Source organism: Thermobia domestica, chromosome 3 (assembly GCF_964235325.1).
Source record: "Thermobia domestica chromosome 3, izTheDome1.hap1.1, whole genome shotgun sequence".
In the NCBI taxonomy this organism is placed as follows: domain Eukaryota; kingdom Metazoa; phylum Arthropoda; class Insecta; order Zygentoma; family Lepismatidae; genus Thermobia; species Thermobia domestica.
In genome coordinates, this window is record NC_137456.1 from 129,736,898 (window position 1) to 129,759,856 (window position 22,959).

At 35.8% G+C, this 22,959-nt stretch overlaps 1 protein-coding gene across 1 annotated transcript in view; it reads left to right on the plus strand.

Moving 5' to 3' along the window:
- Positions 1–14,369, plus strand: part of RpL39 (ribosomal protein L39) — a 33,585-nt gene extending 19,216 nt beyond the window's left edge. The window contains exon 3 of the mRNA XM_081751692.1: positions 14,241–14,369. Coding sequence (XP_081607818.1) covers positions 14,241–14,289 — 49 coding nt within the window. The 3' untranslated portion in view covers positions 14,290–14,369. The remainder of the gene's footprint in view (positions 1–14,240) is intronic.
- Positions 14,370–22,959: the final 8,590 nt, after the last annotated feature.

Sequence of the window (22,959 nt, forward strand, 5' to 3'; positions counted from 1 at the left end):
TGCATGTCAACTGGCCTGGGAGTCGACAGGGAGTTGCTTGTCGTTACGATATGACTTACCGTATTTCTTGAATTTCAACGAGAGCGTGGAAACGGAGTGACATTACGGAGTTTTATTATTACATTTTATTGAGATGCGTATCCTAAGCGGGTAAGGAATTAACATACTTTCCGTAAATCTATAAGTCTATTTTCTCCTTACAAAGACGGGGCATTTCAGCTAGTATGATATAATCATCATATTTCTATTCAGCCGTCCCGTCCTATGAGGGCGTCTAGATAGCAATCATAGACTAGCTACTTCAACCTTTTTATGATCCATAGTGGTTGCATTTTTCTACACATTTTCAATCACTCCGAATGTGTCATTTCTCTAAGACAAGGAAAGTGGTTTATTAGGTTTATTTCCCTACTTCAGGCTTGAAAGTAAAAGGCAAGTTGTTTTCGGACTGTCCTCATTTGACGAAAGTCATCTCGTCTTTTTCAACTTGAAATTCCTGTTATTAGTAAAAACGCAATATAGTATGAACCGTATATTAAGAATTATCTTACTTTCAATTCTGATTCCCGACACTTTCAAGTTTTCGGTTCTTCCCTGGAGTTTCTTTCACGGATTGCTTGGAGGATATAATAGGAATAAAAGAAATAAAAACAAAGAAAATAAAAAGGAATGGGTTCGCTGTAGAAGAACAGTGAAGCTACACCTTGTTAACTGCTATGCGTGTCAACTGAATAAACAACGTACTGTTCAACGCCGGAAAAAATGTTCTTTGTCGCAAATTATGTATGAGAATTTACCCTAGGGCATGGCATTGTGTTCAGATAGATATGATATATATGGATTGATATAGGCTGTACGCTTTGTCTTTCAACAATATCTTAGTTAAACAAAAATTAAATATCTATTCATAATTTTTCATTGTATCTCATTAACCATTGTCTGGCTAGTGTCTTAATGCAAATCTTGGTGAGAGTATATCCCAATACACAGTTTAAATTTATATGTAAGTGGATTTTCGAAACTTGACTCTACTACAGATATTTTAAGCATATTAAATTTTTAAATGTTATAAACTAATTAGGTTGGATAACTGCCAGAAGACGCATGTCCCACCATTTGATCAACATTTGCGCATAAATATTTATGTTAACAATGTTTGCAAGATACTGACTTATAATTTTCCATGTAATATTTCCACACGCACCTTTCTTCCTACATATTTCTCGAAATTTGGTGCGTTAATTCACATGTAAGGGAAGTCCGAGTTCCTCTTCAGAAATTCGAGTCAGAGAGAAGAGACAGACCGATGTCTATTACTAACTGTGGTTTGGGGTGTATTAATAGTACTTCATCTCTATTTCTACATAATTTTTACATTACTGTACAAACTGGTTCCTTTTCATCATTTGAAATTAGTGCTTTGCTACTTTTAGTGCAAATGGAAATAGAACTTGAAAAAATCATAGTATCAGTTATATAAAGTACAATCAAGGAATTTTATTTTTTTTAACCTCCAAATTATTTAAAACCTAGAAGTAAATCATAATAAATGAAAATAAAGTATTTAGTGATATAGTTCTTATAATTTGGAAGATAAAGTAAAGAAATGAAAATAAATTTCATCCCGGGAATTTATATGCCAGGGAAAAAACCCGGGAATATTCCCATTTTTTATTTTCCTTCCCACCGGGAATATTCCCACTGCCCATCACTAATGGTGACCACACAAACTTAATGAAATGCAATCTGGTTGCCCTGGATATACAGTAAAAATCATGTTGGAAATCGATGTACTCACTGCACATCACTCAACCGAAAATGGTTTGGTAGATCATAGCTCGAGGCTGTTATGTCAGGCAATTTATTATTATTATTATTTGTAAATGAAGTACAGCGTGTTGGTTTTACGAATTGAATGCTGGAAAAGAACCCTAAAGTTCAAATCAGCGAACTTAATTTAATGATCTCCCTACAGGGAGACAAATCTAGGAGCATGCACAAATAAAGCATGGGCTCCAAATTGACATCGACATGTATTGTAGTGTCGATTTCATTCGAAATATTGGTCACTGACATTACGAATGTAAGAAATCTTTTAAGTAATATAATTAAATAAAATATCCATTAATACAAAAGATTCGGATCGTATCTAGTGTAATATATGTATATGCAGGGTTGATTGGTTTAAACCAGCTGGTTAACGAAAAATGTTCGTAAAATCTTTATGAACACACATTTGTGGGTTATCACGTTTCACTCCCGTATATTATAGTATTATATTCAGACCTAAATTCCCCATTCATTACTCAAGGATATTACACTACAAAAGCAATTTTTATTTTTGTTATAAGTTTATGAATGTTTCTTTTGTGATTTCTTATAGTTTATTATTGTTATGCAATTGCAATTAACAGAAAATTCTAAATATTGTTTCGTTTTAATAATGTTTACTATCAGGGTTGGGTGGTTTAAACCAGCTGGTTTTTTTTAAAAAAAAATCAGTTGGTTTAATACAAAACAAAACAAAAAAAAAAAAAAAACGAAACATGCTTTAAATCGTGTGAACGTCATGGTGACGTTTCCACATATCAAACCATCCGCATTACATTTCTTTACTTTTCACCTTTTAATCAAGGGGTCCCGTGTTTAATTCTCGGTCGAAGGTCAAACCACAACCCATCTTTCAAGTATAAACCAAGTAGCGATTCGAGATGTCCCTCTAAGCGAAAGTCTTCTCCGTGATAAGGATGTTAAGCCTAAACATACTAAATGAAACCAAATTATATATTTCTACTTGAGTGAATGCCTGTTGTTTGGTAAAGAAGCCAAGGTTGCTTAAATATATTGATAGAAATTGCCAAATTTATCAACTGCCTACGTAGCTTCCAACATCAGTTTGCATTTGATTTGGTTTTAATTTTATTGAATGATATATATACATACCAAATTTGTAATTTAATACATCAGTTTTAGCGTAGTGATTATGATATGTTGACCTTAAAATTTTACATACAAATACATTTAAAGTAATAACAGGATTTTCCCAATGGCTAAGGCGGGAGTTTCCCGATTTATATATAATTCTGTATAATGTTTTTACTTGTGTAATTGTTTATCTTTTTGTCCTTCTGAAATAACTCTTGACAATTATATTAACAAGTAGTCCTATGTAAAGATCAGTACAACGTAGTTTTATCAGAAGTCCTTCGTGAATGAGTCGGCAATCGCATTTGTGACCAATTAGTCCCGGTTTCGTGTCCAAATGGACAATTTCTCTTGGATGTAAGTCGAGAAGCGGTTTGGATTCCGCTTTAAGCTTATGTGACCCCTTCCAGCATAACCTTGTTGTTGCATAATAATACCAAGGGGGAACAAACTAATTTCTGTCCATATTTAATATTAATACATAGAGTAAATTATTTAAACCAAAAAACCTGGTTTAAACCAAAAAAAAAAAACGGGTTTAAACCATAAAAAACGGGTGTTTTGGTTTTTCCAATAAAAACCGTGGTTTTTGCCAACCCTGTTTACTATAATAAAATACAACGAAATACCGTATTTTTTTTGGTAGGGGGGTCATACTAACCTCATGAGAGGCATTTATTGAAATCAGAAGTATCTTTGGTATCTATGTATAAATTGGTCAGAGCCAAAGTGGACTCAAATAATTCGTATCTTTATTCACTTTTCTTACTGATATGCAAATTAAGTCGTCGTATTTCTTTAACTTGGACTAGTAAAAGTCGTAGTGAACTAACTTGGACTAAATTAGTTCTTCTGTACTCTGCAGTATTTTGAAATTGTCCATAGGTAATTCTGTACTGGTTTCACTTTCTGCAACTGTTTATTTTTTGTCCTTCTGAAATGACTCTTGATAATTATGTTAACAAGTATGTAAAGATCAGTACACCGTATTTTTATCAGTGAGTCGGCAGACGTATCGCATTTATTCCCAATTAGTCACGGTTTCGAGTTCAAATGGAGGACAATTTCTCTTGGATGTAAGCCGAAAAGCCGTTTGGATTCCGTTTTAAGCTTATGTGACACCTTCCAGCATAACCTTGTTGTTGCATAATAACAACAAGGCGAAACAAGCTCATTTCTGTCCATATGTAATATAAATACATAGAGCTAATTATTTAAACCAAAAATACCCGGTTTCTTGGTTTTTCAATAAAAACCATGGTTTTTGCCAACCCTGTATATATACATCAGGTATGCAAATAAACAACAAAAAGTTTTACTAGCCCAAGAAAAAAGCTACTAGCCCAAATCCCACAATATAAACCATTTTGATTACCTTTGGTATGATATTAAATACGCACCCGCACTGATGAACTCGCCCGGGGCGAGTGGTAGTTTGCACCCGATATATATATATATATATACAGTGTGTTAATGAACTGTACCGGCAAACTTTAAGAGGCGATTTCTTACATCAAAATAAGAGAAAAAGTTCATATGGACCTATGGCAAAAAGTGTATAGTTTCAGAGCTAGGGCTGTCCAAAATCGCGAAAAAGCCAATTTTAAGAGACTCTATTTCGAATTCGAGAGACTGTAGATGGTAGATCTTATCAGGATAAAGGAAGTCACTCATACGCAATCCAAAAATGCATATTTCATTAATGTTCAATGGATGTACAGATTATTCCAAGACATGCCATCAACCAAATTTTGAGATAGGCTCTGACTTTATGGTTGGTCTAAAGTAGGCAAACGATAAGCCTTGATAGCAGTGAACACGGAATCCTTTGGCACGATGTCAGAAGTGTTAAGGATCATCAGCACCACGGTTTCTCGTCCTCGAGAAAACGCATGGTGCGATGTTTTCTTTCACGCTTATAAGTGAAGAAATCGTAAAATATACCGTGACGAAATACACCCTATTTCAAAAAGTATATACGTATTACGAAGAATTGTCTTGTCCAAACTATCGATCGCTGCGCCTCGGCTCGTCTATTGGAGAAGCGAATACAGTCTAGTTTATATTAATAGCCGCTAGATGTCAGTTGTCTTCTATTATGCTTGGTAACCGTCATATGTTTAAAATGGCTACTCCGCAGCAGAAATCATTTTGTTTTCTCGAGCTTGCAAAGTGCAATTCCGTGATTACAGTGCAAAGACGTTTCAGGTTGAGGTACCAAACTGATCCTCCGAATGGGTGGAACATTCGCAGATGGTATCGACAGGTTGTAGATACAGGATGTGTATGTAAAGGAAAGAGTCCTGGCCGCCCTTGTGTTCCTGAAGAAAATGTTGCACGAATTCAAACTGCTTTCCAACGTAGTCCTTCAAAATCAACTCGTCGTGCCAGTCGGGACTTACAAGTGCCGACAACAACAATTTGGCTTGTTTTGAGACGTCAGTTAGTTATGAAGCCGTTCAAGTTACAGCTGGTACAAGGTCTGCGTCCTGATGACAAACGCAAATGTGTGGCATTTTGTAACGAGATTCTGGATGCTGTTGACAATGATAACACTTTTGCATAACGCATCGTGTTCAGTGATGAAGCGACTTTCCGTGTTACTGGTCAGGTAAACTCACAAAATGTTCGAATTTGGGGCCTACAGAACCCACATGCAGTCATTGAACATGTACGAGATTCGCCCAAAGTCGATGTGTTTTGTGCGATATCCCGATCATCTGTTTACGGCCCATTCTTCTTTAATGGAAACACGGTTAACAGTCAGCAGTATCTCGCTATGTTACAAAACTGGTTGTTTCCGAGGCTGCACAAAGACAACTTCATTTTTCAACAAGATGGGCACCCCCCTCACTGGAGGCGCCAAGTGTGTGAATATCTGAATGAAACTCTACCGAACCGTTGGAATGGTCGTCAAGGAGCTGGCGATGTAGCATGTCTCAGCTGGCCTCCTCGGTCACCGGATTTGCCAACCTGTGACTTCTTCCTGTGGGGTTTCGTTAAAGACAACGTTTATGTACCACCACTCCCACAGAACCTGGAAGAGTTGAAGAACCGGATCCGTACTGCCATAACATCAGTGACGCAGGACATGCTTGCCCGAGGAATTTGAGTATCGATGTGCTATTGTTCGTGTCGCTGATGGAGGACATATTGAGCATCTGTAGTTTGAACTTTGCACTGTAATTTGAACTTGAGGGGTTCGTAGTTTATGCATTCGAAATACGTATATTCTTTTTCAAACAAGATGTACATATCATTACACGTTATTCCGAACACAAAGAAATATAAAGCTGTCAGTTTCGAACACTTCCGCCTTCCACCGAAGCATTGGATGGCCATTGTTGTTAAGATTTACCTCCTGCCTACTTTGAACCCTTCTTGAAATCGGGATATATCCGAAAACACTATTGAAAACATATCTGAGAATTACATCATGTAGGGAATACCCTCTACACCTATTGACAATTGATGAAATATGCACTTTTGGATTGTGTATGCGTGGCTTCCTTTACGCTGATAAGAACCATCATCCAAAGTTTCTGGAATTTGAAATAGGGCCTATTGAAATTTAGCTTTTTCGCGATGTTGGACAGCCCTAGCTCTGAAACTATGGACTTCTCGCCATAGGTCCATATGAACTTTTTCTCTTATTTTGATATGAGGAATCACCTCTTACAGTTTGTCGGTATAGTTCATTAACACCCTGTATATATATCCCTAATGCAGAAAAGAGAACGTGTTTAGCAGTTTCCTTACATATATTTTTTAAACGTAACACAACTGTCCTTTCTTCCCTCCGCACCTCTAAATGAGTAGTGTTTTATATAATATTCTTAGGCAGAAAATGTCTTTAGCCATACTTAAGAAAAGAAAAAGAAAAAAAATACTTGTGCCTTAACTTCTTCGCTCCCCAGATCCACGTATGTGGACCTGAGTTCTGAAACGTTATGCTCCTATACATTGGTAATTCTTGGGTATCTGTGAGCGAAAATCGCATTACTGGGTTCTCTAGTTGAAAAATTTGTCACATGGTGGCACATTTGATGATAGTTTTTCCACCTATTATGTTTTGTTTCTATGAATGCTGAGTCAAGATGGCTTCGGTGGAGAGGACGGCATTTTTTTCTATTATTTTCAATATTTTGAAAATACCCCCTTTTTTTAAGAAATGTGCCTAATACTTCTAGAAATAGTAGCAGTTTTACATTTTTTGGTCTGCGTAGTAGTATTTCGTGTACACTTGTGTTTAGTGTAGGTCCACAAATGTGGACCTCAAGTATACAATACAAATTCTTAGGAAAGTATCACCTATTTCGTGATATACAATAAAAATGTTAATAAACAGTATTAAGTTGTACAAAACAAATTAAAAGCACACATGGCAAATATTTTATCATCGCATGTGTTTACAGATGTTTTCCATTTGGGCGATGATATGGCTGGGCATAGGGGATACTGGCCCCGAACTTCAAATGTTAATAGCTTTTATTATTATTATTATTATTATTGTACACGTAACATTCAATTATTTAAATTTAAATTTTCGAAAGTTATGTCTCTGGTGCCCGCATTATTAAATGTTTACATTACTGCTGAAGTCAAGTTCAGTATCCAAAGTGGAAGATTAAGGAGAACGGGCGGGGGGAAGGGAGGAGGGACAAGACCGGAGGTATTTTCCTAATTTTGAAAATAGAAACGACGCCAGGTACTAAATTATTATTATTTTGATTCCACGTACACCTAAATAAGTGTTGATCCATTTTGCGTTATTCATATCTAATACTTGTGTAAACTTCAAGTTGGGACAGGAAGGAAAGGTACCCAGAAATTGATCATTGGAGTCATATTCTTCTATATTTAAATTTAGAATTTTTTAATCATGTCTTCGTTTAAATAAGTTGCATTAGACTAAATCATGGAATTTCTATCTTAATTGTTCTCTTCGATTTCTGACTTGTGTGTAATTTCTAACAGTGGCAGATTTAGAAAATATTTTGGGAAGGGTCTTTGCGTAGGAATACTTCCTTTTTCTCAGAAATTCCGGAATTTTCGAAACGGAGCGCTTGAGGTTTCATGATAGCCATGACTTTTTTTTCTTCTTTAGTAATACCGGAAATTTAGGGACTTCAACCCGAATACCCACTGCCCCGTAAATCCGCTACTGGTGGTTAGTATTGCAATAACAATCATTAGTATTTTTTCCTAGTTATATGAATAAATTCTATTGTTTTTTATTTCAGTTGTGAAGCTGCTCGATGATCGTGAAATAAAGAATCTTCTGAAAGTACAAACAGTGACCTAATCGGTTTTATGTCAAATGGAAAAGAGTTTTCCAGAACTATGACAACACGCTTCTTCATGTATGTACAGTAGTCACTTTAAATCAACACTACATGTTCTGGGCCCCATGTAATAGGTAACCATAGTTTGAGAACCCCTGATGTACTTTTATTTTACTGCAACAGCAGTTTTTTTTTTTTTCAAAACCAATTTGTATTCGCATGGGCCGAGTTTCCATTACGTTCAGCAGCATGTATTTATCGTGTTAAATGGAAACCTAATAAATTAAACATATAGTATCACATAAACAGGTTTTAACACTACTTAAGAACCAAGGTCCCCATATGTGGAGCATCAGCTACCCTCTATGACGTCATCAAACGCAAAAATTCATATTCTTGTTATGTTCACCACCCTATTGACCTTCAAAAAAAATGCAGTGAAAAACTTGCGCTTTCCAAAAGCCAGGACCGAAGAGGTTAAGGCACTTTTATTTCTAGGCTTTGTTTATCTGTGATCGACGCTTGAGCCTCGGCATGAGAGGGAGGGGAGAAAGTCACCTGCGCGGGAGCAGTGTTGCCAATTTAGATTTACTATTCTGACTAGATATGCTTAGGCCAAAGGAAAGTTCTAAATTTCGCCAGTGTGCCACTTTCATCTTAATAGATGGTGTAGTTATCGTACATCAGGTTTTAGCTTTACCGAAAGGATATACACTCACTAATATAGTTTTTCAGCACTGAAATTTATCTGTAGGAGTCGATCCATATGAAGTGATCCAAGAAAAATTATGGATGCCTGCACATTTACATTTTTATATACATATACAGTGTTCACTGAATTGCGACCACTCCTCCACACAAGGAAGTGTGGCCAGCAACCAAGCTGATTACATGGCCACCCCGACTGGTTGCATTGCAGAGAAAGAACATACTCGAGGCTGTTGGTAGAGACAGCACATCGTTATAATGAGAGGTGGGCAGGATTTATCCGCATTCCAATAGGGCATGATTATGGGTACTTGATCAATAGGTGCGTCGATAATCCAAACAGTAATACTTGTCGGATGCGCCCGTTCCTATGTAATGAAGATGTACAAGGAGTGGGAAGAAAATGGGGTAACGATCTCCAAGAGACGGAACTGCAGAGGCGTACGGAAGTTCAAAACGTGGGGTGAGCGTACCGTCAAACAGCTTGTGACAGCCAAACGAACCATCAGTGTCCGGGAATTACGTGACCAATACAACTATACAGCGTACACTGGCACGTATGAAGCTCCACAGCAGTCGTCCCAATCGTCACCCACTCCTTACGAATCGTGACTATCGACTTCGCCGCGCGGCACAGGAACACTAATTGGACTGTAGATGATTAGAAAGGGTGTGCTTGTCCAATAAATCACTCCTCTCGGACAGACATGTACATGTGTAGCGCCAGCAACACGAAGTTATGGACCCTTTGTGCATGGTGCACACTGTACAGGCAGACGGGAACGGCTCTATGGGTTGGGAGTGCTTCTGTTGATATGAACGGGGACCGTTGGTGTGCATGAACCACAGTGAGACATCCATTGTGTACCTGTATCTGTTAGAGGATCACGTACATCGTACAATGCAAGCAACACTTCTACCCACACAGAGACGGCATTTTCCAGGACGACAGTGCTCGGTGCCACCAAGCCAGGACTACTTGCTTGGCTTAAGGAGCATTCCACGGAGCTGTAGCATATGAATTGCCCCCTAACTCTTAGATCTTATAGAACATTTATGGGATGATGTGGAAAGAGCTATTCACACCATGACTCCTGCACCAACATCTGTGGGCTCATTGTGGGATGTTATCAGATTAAAGTCGATCAAGAAAAATGGGAAGAAAATGGAACTTGGAGCGACTAAGAAATATCGACGATGATGTGAAAGAAGAAATTGAAGAAAAATTCTGTGCAATGCGCGATGTGGTTGACAATATAAAGAATAGTTGGGGAAAACGACTGGCAAAAAGCTTTCTACTGAGTCAATTGGACGAAACTTCTGAAACTACTTAAAGAAATCGAAGTCAACTGGAGAGATCGACGACTCATTCGAAACCTGTACACAGGACAATGAGTGAAGCTGCGCTTGAATGAAGGAGAAACCAATAGTATGGAGATTGGGACAGGAGTCAGACAAGGATGTAGTTTGTCGCCCCAATTATTCAACATTTACAGTGAATGTTTAATGAAGAAAGCATTAATGGGAATTGGAGATTTCGAGATTGAAGGGCAGATCATTAACAAGATCAGGTATGCAGATGATACGGTTATAATAGCTAAAACCGAAGGAGGACTACAGGAGATGATTCACAAAATAGTTGACACTGGAAAACTGTATGGAATGGAAATTAACATCGAAAAGTTGAAAGTCGTGAGAATATCCCGTGGAAACACGCCCTTACGGATCAGAGTAAAACAAAGAACTTGAAGAGGTCGATAATTTCAGGTATCTGGGAAGTATTTTGACGAGAGACGCTTATTGCACCAAAGAGATCAGGTCAAGAATTGCTATAGCTAAAGAAGCATTCAACAAGAAAAGATCACTCTTAACTAGCAGTCTCAATATTGGACTTAAGAAGAGTTGGTCAAGTGCTATATATGAAGCATTGGACTGTATGGTTCAGAGACTTGGACATTACGGAAGTTAGAGAGGGAATGTTTGGAGAGCTTGGAAATGTGGTGTTGGTGGAAGATGGAGAAGATAAAATGAACAGAGAGAGCAAGAAACGAAGAAGTTTTAAAACGAATAGAAGAAAAGAGGACACTTCTAGTCACCATCCTTCGTAGAAAGGCCAATTGGATTGGAGACATCTTGCGAAGAAATTGTCTTCTTCACCCGCCATAGAAGGAAAGATGGAAAGGAAGTGAAGAATAGAAAGAACAACACAGCTGATCGATGATTTGAAAGATAGGAGAAAATATTGGGAGTTAAAAGAGGAAGCTGAAGATCGACAAAAATGGAAGAAACATTTCCAGGCCAAAATCTAAAATTGAAAAAAAAAAAAAAAAAAAAATCCTCATTAATCCCAGGACCTACCGAAAGGCAGAATACTTAATAATAATAATAATAATAATAAGGAATATATGGTGTCAGATCCCTATGGAAACATCAGTAACTACCAGAATCTAGACCCTCCTCTGAGCAAAAGGTGGAGTAACAAAGTATTAGATGGGTGGTCGCATTTCAGTGAGCACTCAGTGTACTATTATCATGTATATATATATATATATATATATATGATTAAAACAGGAATGCTCGTGAAATCAAAAGAAATCCATTACATATCAGTAAAAAATAAATAAATATTATTAACCTCTTAATCTTGGTTATGAATTGAGAAAAATTTGACTTTTTTTCTAATTTTAATGACTTAATGTTTATTTCTTTAAGAGATTTTGTCGAATACTATGTGATCCGTCTGTTTCCATTGTAAGATCAAGAAGTTTTTAAAGAATACTTTTAATAGGTATCCACACACAATTGCTGACAGACTTCTGAAATAAATCTTGCAAGATGGTAAAATCTTACATAAACATTGTTCTCCAAACTGACTGGTTCAACCTCTATTGGCGACCAGTGTCCATCATAAACACATTTGTTGATAGTCAGGCGCATAATTTGCCAAAGACAATCAAACTTAGTTTTTTTACGTCTAGGTTTCTATGACCAGAAGAGTACAAACAATTTGTGTGCTATGTTGTAAATTATCACTTAGGATAGAGATTGAATGACTGAATTTTACTTTTGTTTTTAAAAATATAAAGCGAATGGGTGTGCAGTTCGTTGGGCATTAATCCAGTGATATCCCAGAATGTTATCTTGAACCAAAAAAATCTCAGCAAAGATTATGCATTCCATGTCAGAGAGACTCTTTTCTTTTCAAAACTGATCTTGAATTTCGTAAACATAGTGCTGACTCTTCAGTTTTTCTAGTTTCTCAATTAATAATGCAAAATACTCATCTTATGGTTTCGTGATTGTCACAATTTCAATCCAGTGTGTCACTCATTGCTTAAATTGTGTATCTTCTGGCATATCTTCTTCCAGTTCTTTGATTTTTTTTAAATACAGAAGCTCATCATGCAATTATAGAACTGTTCCTGTACAGGGTTGTAATGTTATCTTTCCTTAAGACGCTGAATAAATTTCAAAAAAATGCTTTTCACTATCTATTACCGTTTTTGTTCTATGGCGATCAAAGTTGAAATCAGGAACGGTTGATTTCTGCCACTTCGTGTTTCATTAGAAAACTTAACTTTTTTTTTTTGGAGGGGGGGGGGGGGAATGCTCAATCAATACGAAAAAATCGATTCTCGTGATCTCTTACCGTTTCTGTTCTATGGACATCAATATTGAAACCCGAAATACTAGTAAATTTCTATCAATTTCATTTAGTAGAGTATTATGAGTTAAGATGGAATATTTTCTTGACGCTAAATTTATTCCAGTGTTTAATATTTATTGTTATTATGTATATTTATTTATCTGTTCTTTTAGGTTTTTTATTTCTATTTTGGGAGTTCTTTTGTTTCCTGTATTTAAATTTTATTCACGGTACCTAGTTCGTGTGTGAGCAGTCGTGTTGATCGTGATTGGGACAAATAACCTCGATGTTGACGTTCCCATTGAACCCCAATCAATCGGTCAATTTACCTTCCTCCCCCCCCCCAAAAAAAAAAAACAGTTACCGTTTTTGTTCTATGGCGGTAAACGTTGAAAATTGAAGCACAAGTAAATTTTACTATTTCCACGTTTAGTAGACTAATATAGGTAGAGATAATAACTTTTCTTGAGACTGAATCGGTTAGAAAAAGTGTTCGTCGACATCTATTACCCTTTTCCTTTTCATATCACTTCCTGTTTGAATAAAAGACTAAGAGAAGAAACTGAATTATTCCTAGGACGCTGAATCGATTCCGAAACCACGCTCTTCGATTTTATTTTTGTTCTATAGAGATGAATATTGAAACCGTAAATAGTGATAAATTTCTACCACTTCCGGTCATAGTAGACTAATACGGATCAGGAGCAGTATTTTTTCTTGACGCTGAGTCGATTCCAATAATTATTTGTCGCTATTGATTACTGTTTTTATTCTATGGCGATTGACGTTGAAACGCGAGCTCTTACCACTTTTGCACTGATATTTGTGGACAAACTAATGGACGGATTTAGCAGTTCATTATTATGCATATTATGGTTTCGAAGTCTAAAGACTGATGTTTATGCCTTTTCGTTATATATGCAATGATCCATTATAGATTACATAACGTTTCGCTAATGATAATGGAAAGGACGACAATGTGGTGTCATATATATATGTTCCTATGTTCTTGAGAATAATTTCTGATACACTATTTCGTGAACTACAACAATTTTGTAAATTATGAAACATAGTCCCCGTTCTACATTTTCTCGATTTGTGATGCTCTGAACTTTAGAAAAGCAGTATTCAATATACTTAAAATTAAATGTTCAAATTCACATTAAAATATCGGATTTAATATCTAGGTCAGTGACTGTTCATCATGTAGACGTACAGTTTGTAATATTTTGCTTACTTGTGGTTTGTTCTGTGTAGCGTTTGCTGTGTGTGTCTTCAAATTTAATGTGTTGAGAACAGGGAGAGGGATAGGCAATATACTAGAACAGAATGGGAGACTGAAAATCTAGTATTAGCAGCAGCAATTAAAGTTTCTCATTAGATGTATTTCACAGTTAAATACTTTTTTTTTTTTAATTTCTCCATTTGTACTGATACAGTATTGTCAGGAAAATCACTGTTTCCACACATCCTTCAATTGACGATGAATATCGACAATCTTTACACCACATGGTTATTTAAAAAAAAAAAAAAAAAAAAGCGTGATTCATCGTTTCAAGGCAGTTAACAGCAGCTTTGCTTTACAAACCAACAACTAAAGATAATTACAAGTAGAAGTTAGAGATTTTATTTTTATTGCATTATTTGTTTATTCATTTTTTCTTTTTTGTTTGTAGGTACAATGCAAAAAGACGTCACTGGAGAAGAACCAAGCTCAAACTGTAAGAGGGACTTGATGTGAATTTACACGTACTGTTCATGATGTACATACAATGCATATTTCAATAAAAGAAATAATATTTTAATATCACCATTTTTATTATTAGTGTTGATTCTACACCTTTCTTGAATATAATTATTTTGTGGACTATTCTTCAAAATATTGAGAAACCGTACTGAAGAAGTAACTCGGGATCACATTAAAAGGTAATTTAGTTTATATGTCAACTTTAATGATTCTGTACACGATTTGATAGCTTCGGGAACTGTTTCGGTAATCAATTACAGTTGAATTCTTACCTCGGAAGGTTCTATTTTTGTTTTGCCACTGCGTTAGCTTAACTGCATCAAAGGAAGTCCTGACAACGTCGTTATGTCTTTGAAGCTGATAAATCGAGACTGTTTTTCGTTCTGGACCTCTGGAGAAAGATTAAAATAATAATAATAATAATACTAAAAATAAAAAATAAAAATGCGCCCGTTATTTAAATACCATTTTATTAGCATGACGTCGCCAGAAATCTGAGAAATTAGATTGGTTCGATACTCTTCCACTGAAAATCGAAACTAGGATCTCGTGCAAAAAATACAAGCACTGCAGCTAGGAGGATTTGTTTTAGGAGATTCCTCTGGGCTCTGCTCTAAATTGACTGGGGTCACTGGTAGTTGTAATTGTATTTGAGTGTATGTGCTATATGCCATAGTAAATTTGAAAAGTTTACATTTTCCTGTTAGAGCAGCGTTTCCCAACCGGTGTGCCGCGAATGGGCAGCTGGTGTGCCGCGAGAAAATCGAAACAAATTATTAATTCTATAGGAACCAAATTACAAGACATGGGGGAAGTGTATATTTGTATTTCACATTACTATGAACTTCTATTATAAATCTACAATTTTAAGTTTCATACTGTGTTAGTTTTCTGTACATTTTTAATGTTGAAAAACGTATTTATCATTGTCATGACCATTATTGCTCCTTTATTGTTGCAGACTATTTCATAACTTGAAATTTTAACATATCATTCAATAAATTCAACAAAGCAAACATGCATACAAATTACCTACATTTGAGTTTTAATAGTATAGGATATTTGTTTGTTTATTCGTTATTTAGTGATCTTCCCTTTTAGTTAAAGGTTAGATACAGTTTTCGAAAAAGAAAGTGGAGTTTTAAAACCCGAGTCCTATATTTCATTGCAATTGTTTTCTATTTTAAAATTAGAATAACAAATATACATAATGATTTCCCACGGGGGAAAATTAGTGATCGAGCTTTCTTCTCTGTAAGAAGGAGATAAGTAATCACATAAAAATACAACGGTATTTTATATTTATAAATAATAGTATATATATATATATATATATATATATATATATATATATATATATATATATATATAATATATTGGTGTGCCGCGAGAATTCAAGTTACACCTGTAGTGTGCCGCAAGTTGAAAATGGTCGGGAAACGCTGTGTTAGAGGTTTTGTGGGGAAAAAAAAAAGTCGGTGTTACATTCGGTTTGTTGATCATAGTGTGTCTAACGTTTTGTATTTTGAGGATCAAAAAAAGCCAGACACAAATGGTTTTTAGATTCGGACTTTGCACCATGGATTTTTATGGTCATTTCCAATGTATATGAGGAGGCACTCGATTTTATCTTTAACGAAAGATTCGGAATCAGCACTCCCGATTTATAAGATAGATTCCTTTAGTGTCATCGCCAGAAACCTAAAAGGTAACCGAAAAAACACTCTGGTTTAGAGCAGTGATAAAGAAAGAGCAATACAGTAAACGATACGTGCCTTTAGGTTTCTAAGTTATCTCCATCAGCATCCAACACCTTTTTCCAACGTTCCTCGAGCTGCACAATATCCTGGTGATAAAACTCGGCGGTCGTGGATGTTCATCATCACACGTTAGACTACTATCCTTCTCGATGGCTGCTTTCAGGGGCTCATCATCTACCACATGTGGTCGTCCAGTACAAGGTTCATCCGAAAAGCCCACGTTTCCCGAACGGAATTTCTGAAACCAATGCCTGACGGTGCTATCGTTCACGACATTCTCCAAATATGGCATATGCGGCAGCTGTCAGAATCATACAACACACGCGAACAAGCTACTTCGTTACCTCAATTTCTCTTCGACACTGTACGAGTTATGCTGTGCCTGCGCAACGTGCCAGTATTACTGAAGGTTGTTTGCAGTGTTGCTGGGTTGGACAGTTTTTTAAGTGCCTTCGCTACCAAAATTTCAAATTGGGTGACACTACTTCTAATTATCTACACTACAGGCTATAACTCTTTAAGAATGTGCTATTTTCTTATTTTTATATACGAATCACAAATTATTGGTTTAATATAATAAAACAGAAGTTTTGTTTGCTGAATATTCATAACGGACAATTGTTTTAATAAAACTAACGTGTTCGATACTAGTTTGATTTTTGTTTGTCCTTTTTGATCTCCAAATCTGACAACACTCGAGTTTTGTTGTGAGTTGTAGCAGTATCAGTGACCGTGTTGATGTCTCAGTTAATGCCTAAGGTTTTTCTCAAACCTCTTGACGTCTGTCGAAAGCCAATGGTGTGCAGGTGCGACATTGTCGGATTTCGCTTCCTTTCATGTACAGGCATAGCGTGAAACAAATGCAAGAAATTAGAATTGAAAAAACAAATTTGTTCGTAGAAATTTATTAACTTTATAGTGACATTTATCATAAGGACGTATCTTTGAAATTGCTTTCTCCTAATCAGAAACAAGCTATTAGACAATTGCTCAACTTGCGTTGGATATTGTGAAAAAGAGGAGACGCCTTAAACGTCAATTGGTTTGAGCTAGACTGTAGGTCTAATAATTGTATGTACGGAGCTGTGCAAACGTGAACATCCCAAATTTAATTGTGTTACTGTATTAACCATATTAACGTAATGAATAAGTAGAGCTACAGTAAACACTTCTAAAATTCATGGCTCATAGATAAAGAATTTAGTGAGTGAATTAAAGAAGTGAGTAATGCCAGTGAAAAATAATACCATAAACATTATAAAGTGTATTTAACAACCTATAAACTGATTTAAGAAAACACGTCTCTTTAAAAATCAGAAAAGTCGCCCATTATATATTATCACCATCTACCTAGTTCATTCCACACTGCAGTTCTACTGCTCTTAATGTAGTATGGAGTTTGTGTAATACTCCACCGCCAACGGTCCGAAATTGCAATTGCCGCTTGACTGTTGCCAACCCAGACATGACGTATTTCCAACTTCAAGTATTCCTATTAAATCGATGTATATGATTAGTAAAAGTGTAGGGGAAACTGTTGTACCATGGAACACTTTTTGCGTTTTCCAAGAGAGAATATTACCAACAGTTATTTCTGCAATTCTATTGCAGTGCATTTAAACTCGGAAGTTTTCTGAATTAAATTGTGTCATTATTTAAGTTCTTATTTCTGTTATTCGTTTTGTTTTTAAGTTTTCAAAAATTTCCAAGAAAGTGTTCCATGGTACAAATACTCATGTACTTAGAAACATATATTTCTAATACGTTAATTCACAAGAATAGTCAATTTTCTAAGCTTTATTTTATATATACAGATTTGTTGTTTTTGATATACAAAGGCGTGTGAAAGAAGAGAATGGGAATTTCTGATACTCTGACCAGGCATTTACCTTCATATTGAACCTAATATTAATCGGAAGGTTAAACTTAATTTATTAATTTATTTATTGAACTCGTAAACCTAACACAATAACAATATTCTATTTGTCACTCTACTCTGAAAATCCCGAAAAACAAACAAAGAAAGAACGATGGATTTAAAACAGCTACAAAATTGATATGTTGAGCATATTTTCTAATTCTTTGCACGTGAAGTAGACATAGGCCTATCAGAACATAAGGAATTACTAAATGAATTCACTTATTGGTGGAAACGACCTCGGCCTACGCGATCTATTACTCTGCATTATAAGAACCAAATCCACAATTGTTCAGACATTCTACTGGAACCTATTGTCCTAACGGGTGGTGGCAGTTTCACTATAATATCAGATGCATTCACATCAAACTGTCCTGCAGTGTCTTCATAAAATTTATTTGCAGTACCTGAAATATGCTTAAAAATTTAATTTTAAATTCCTTGTAATTAGATTCAGCTGAACAAATCTTTCCTGCATAAAATTCAATGCTTCGTTTCTTCTTAAAATGCATCAACACAGTCATCCGGATTGACATTTTGGCTTCAATGCTTTAGTCTAATTAAACTTCTGAGTCCATCAGTTCTGCAAGCATAACATCACTATCATCATTTTCATGCAGGCTTATGTTCTCAGATTCTTCGTCGGATGTTTCGAAACTAGTTTTTCTGTTGGATTTTTTCTTTCCTTTTCTTTGCTGTTCTTGCTTCTTATTTCCTTTCCGTGTGATTCTGTGCTCTTTCTTACCTTTCAATTCTTGCTTTGCAAGTGTGTTTGTTACTATTTTACTTCTACCTGTGACAGTCTTGCTTCGACTTTTTGTACTTTATGGAGTTTCTTTTTTCTGGTATGGCTGTAGGCAAAACTTGCACGAGTTGTACAATTGTTTCATTTCGTTCATGCACCAGTGTGTTGGCGTTTTCACGTATATCACAGTAGTAGTGGTCCGCGTTGGCGCGAATTGACCTTTATGACGTCATAGGTCAAAGGTCAATGACCTTGGCCCCGGGGTCAATGACCTAGGGGTACATAGGACCACCCCCTCTAAATTTTGGCAGGTGTACCATGGCCCACCCCCTAAATTTTGGCAGGGGTACATAGGACCACACCCCTTAAATTTTGGATATTGCCAAATCTAAAAATTTGGTATAGTAGCCTAGGACCATAGTATGTACCTCTATTAGTATTGGGTGTCTATGTCGTTCCCTTTTATGGGTAAAAAATTGCCAAAAATTCAAATTTCGGGGGTTTTTGACTTAATTTATTCCCTTTGATGAGGTGTTATTACCTTATATAGTTATATGGGCGTATACAGGGGTCCATTCCCTTTCATAACATATGTGTATATTAATGCACCCCTTGAAAGTTTGGGAGGGGTACCTTGGCCCACCTCTTAAATTTTGGAAATTGACCAATTTAAACATTGGGTATTATAGTACAGGACCCTAATATGTATTATGATAAATTTGGATGGTCTACCTCGTTCCCTTCTAGGGGTACAAAATTGCCAAATTTTAGTACAACCACGTGTTTGGTTTCGACCTAAGTTATCCCCTTGCATGAGGTCCTATTACCTTATATGGTTATATGGGCGTATACAGGGGTCCATTCCCTTTCATAAGATATGGGTATATTGGTGCACCCCTTTAAAATTTGGGAGGGGTACCTTGGCCCACCACCTAAATTTTGGAAATTGCCCAATTTAAACATTGGGTATTATAGTACAGGACCCTAATATGTATCATGATAAATTTGGGTGGTCCACCTCGTCCCCTTTTAGGGGTACAAAATTGCCAAAAATATAAACGTAAGCTATACGTTATACCACGTGTTTGGTTTTCGGCCTAATTTATCTCCTTGGATGAAGTCATATTACCTTATACAGTTATATGCGCGTATACAGGGGTCCATTCCCTTTCATAAGACATAGGTATATTAATGCACCCCCGGGAGGGGTACCTTGGCCCACCCCGTTAAATTTTGGAAATTGCCAAATCTAAAAATTGGGTGTGGTAGCCTAGGACCATAGTATGTACATCTATCAGTATTGGGGGGTCTATGTCGTTCCCTTTCATGTGTAAAAAATTGCCAAAAATTCAAATTTCAGGGGTTTTTGACCTAATTTATCCCCTTTGATGAGGTGTTATTACCCTATATGGTTATATGGGCGTATACAGGGGTCCATTAGCTTTTATAACATATGGATATATTAATGCACCCCTTGAAAAATTTGGGAGGGGTACCTTGGCCCACCCCTTAAATTTTGGAAATTGTCCAATTTCAACATTTGGTATTATAGTACTGGGCCCTAACATGTATTATGATAAATTTGGGTGGTCCACCTCGTTCCCTTTTAGGGGTACACAATTTCCAAAATATAAACGTAAGCAATACGTTATACCACGTGTTTGGTTTTTGACCTAATTTATCTCCTTGGATGAGGTCCTATTACCTTATATGGTTATATGGTTATGTATAGGGGTTTATTTCCTTTCATAAGACAGGTACATTTGTGCACTCTGGGAGGGATACCTTGGCCCACCCCTTAAATTTTGGAAATTGCCCAATTTCAACATTTGGTATTATAGTACTGGACCCTAACATGTATTATGATAAATTTGGATGGTCCACCTCGTTCCCTTTTAGGAGTACAAAATTGCCAAAATATAAACGTAAGCAATACGTTATACCACGTGTTTGGTATTTTGGCCCAATTTATCCCGTTTGATGTAGTCTTATTACCTTATATGGTTATATGGTTATATAGTTATGTATAGGGGTTTATTCCCTATCATAAGACATAGGTACATTTGTGCACCCCTTTAAAAATTTGGGAGGGGTATCTTGGCCACCCCTTAAATTTTAGAAATTGCTCATTTTATATATTTGGTATTATGGTACTGGACCCTAACATGTATTACTATAAATTTGGGTGGTTCATCTTGTTCCCTTTCACGGGTACGAAATTGCCAAATTTTAGTACAACCACGTGTTTCGTTTTTGACCTAATTTATTCCCTTGGATAAGGTCCTATTACCTTATATGGTTATATGGCCATGTATAGGGGTATATTTCTTATCATAAGACATAGGTACATTGATGCACCCCGGGAGGGGTACCAATGCCAACACCCTTAAATTTTGGAAATTTTTCAATTTAAGCATTCGCTATCATAGTACATGACCTCAATATGTATCATGATAAATTTGGGTGGTCCACCTTGTTTCCTTTCATGGGTAAAAATTGCCAAAATATAAACATAATCAATATGTTGTATCACGTGTTTGGTTTTTGGCCCAATTTATTCCGTTTGATGTGATCTTATTACCGTATATGGTTACATGGTCATGTATATAGGTTCATTTCCTATCATAAGACATGAGTACATTGATGCACACTTTAAAATTTGGGAGGGGTATCTTGGCTCATCCACTCAGTTTTAGAAATTGTTTAATATAAGCATTTGGTATCTTCGTACAGGTCTTCAAATATGTACCACTATAAATTTGGATGGTCCACATCGTTCCCTTTCATGGGTAAAGAACTACCAAAAATCAAATTTCGGAGGTTATTGGCCCCTTTGATAAGTGTTTAGCACGTTATACGGTTTATTACCTTTATATGTTTATGTTCCCTTTTAAATTTGGGAATTATCAGATAAAATTCGGTAAACGTTTTCTAGAACCATTGTAGATGTTGGTGTTCCTCTTATGGCCAAATATTCAAAATTTAAAGGTTATTGACCGGCTTTATTATTGAATAACTACAGGATTTATTACTTTTTCATAAGACACAGGTGTATTTGTAATTGGTTGATCACTATCTTTCGTGCAATCTCATTGGCTGATCACTATCTTTCGTGCAATCTGATTGGTTGATGAGTTTCAAATCTTTGCTGCATGCAGTTTTGTTTTAACATTTAAAAAGTTTTTGAATTTTTTTATTTGAAACATTGGTTTGACATTTTTTCGTTTGATATTTTTAGTTTAAAAATTTTTGTTTCGAAATTTTTGTTTGAAAATTTTGTTTCAAAATTTTGTTTGAAACTTTTCGTTTGAAATTTTTGTTTAAAATTTTGTTCGAAATTTTTGTTTGTAAATTTTTGATTCAATTTTTTTGTTTAAAATTTTTTGTTTCGAATTTTTTTCTGTTTAAAAATTTTTGTTTGAACAGTTTTGTTTGGAAAATTTTGTTTCAAATTTTTTTGTTTGAAAATTTTTTTCGTTTCAAAATTGTTTGAATTTTTCGTTTGAAAAATTGTTTCAAAATTTTATTTGACATTTTTAAAAGTTTGTGCACTCATTAGTAAAGAACCGGAACTGTTTAGAACAAAAACATCTGGCAACATTATGGTGCAATAGTACACGTCAGGACGTGGGGTTTGTTCTTGAAATGAAAAAACACAATTCATTGAAATGGATCATTTTATTACACTCCACATACATCCATACCAGATAGTGGTTCTGGATATTGTCGATACAATGTATTTTGAACTTCTTGCACTAGTTTGTCTTTAGCATATAATTTTAACTCCAATTGAAGTCTTTTAAGGTCTATTGCAATATCAATTGGTGGAAACTCAATGTCCATTTGATCACAAATAAACTGTTTATCAATACAGGTATGCACCCACGAACGATGTTGACAACCATCACAATATCTAGATACATGTTGTACAATATGCATCACACATTTTTCAAAATAGTACTTTTTCAGGAATATACTTGTTTTGTTGCACATTTCCACTGCATGTTTAACACTCTGAAATATGCTGATGAATTTGTTCCATTCTGTTTGCGTTAGATACACCATGTCGCGAGGGACATGGAATGTACTCTTTTTACGTAACAGCACCATCTTCTCTTCGAGGACTGTACGCAGCACCACTTCATGATTTGAGCCTAATGATTTGACTATGGTCACATTTAGCTCATCATGAAAATAATCGTTCATTTGGTCGATTCGTGAACAT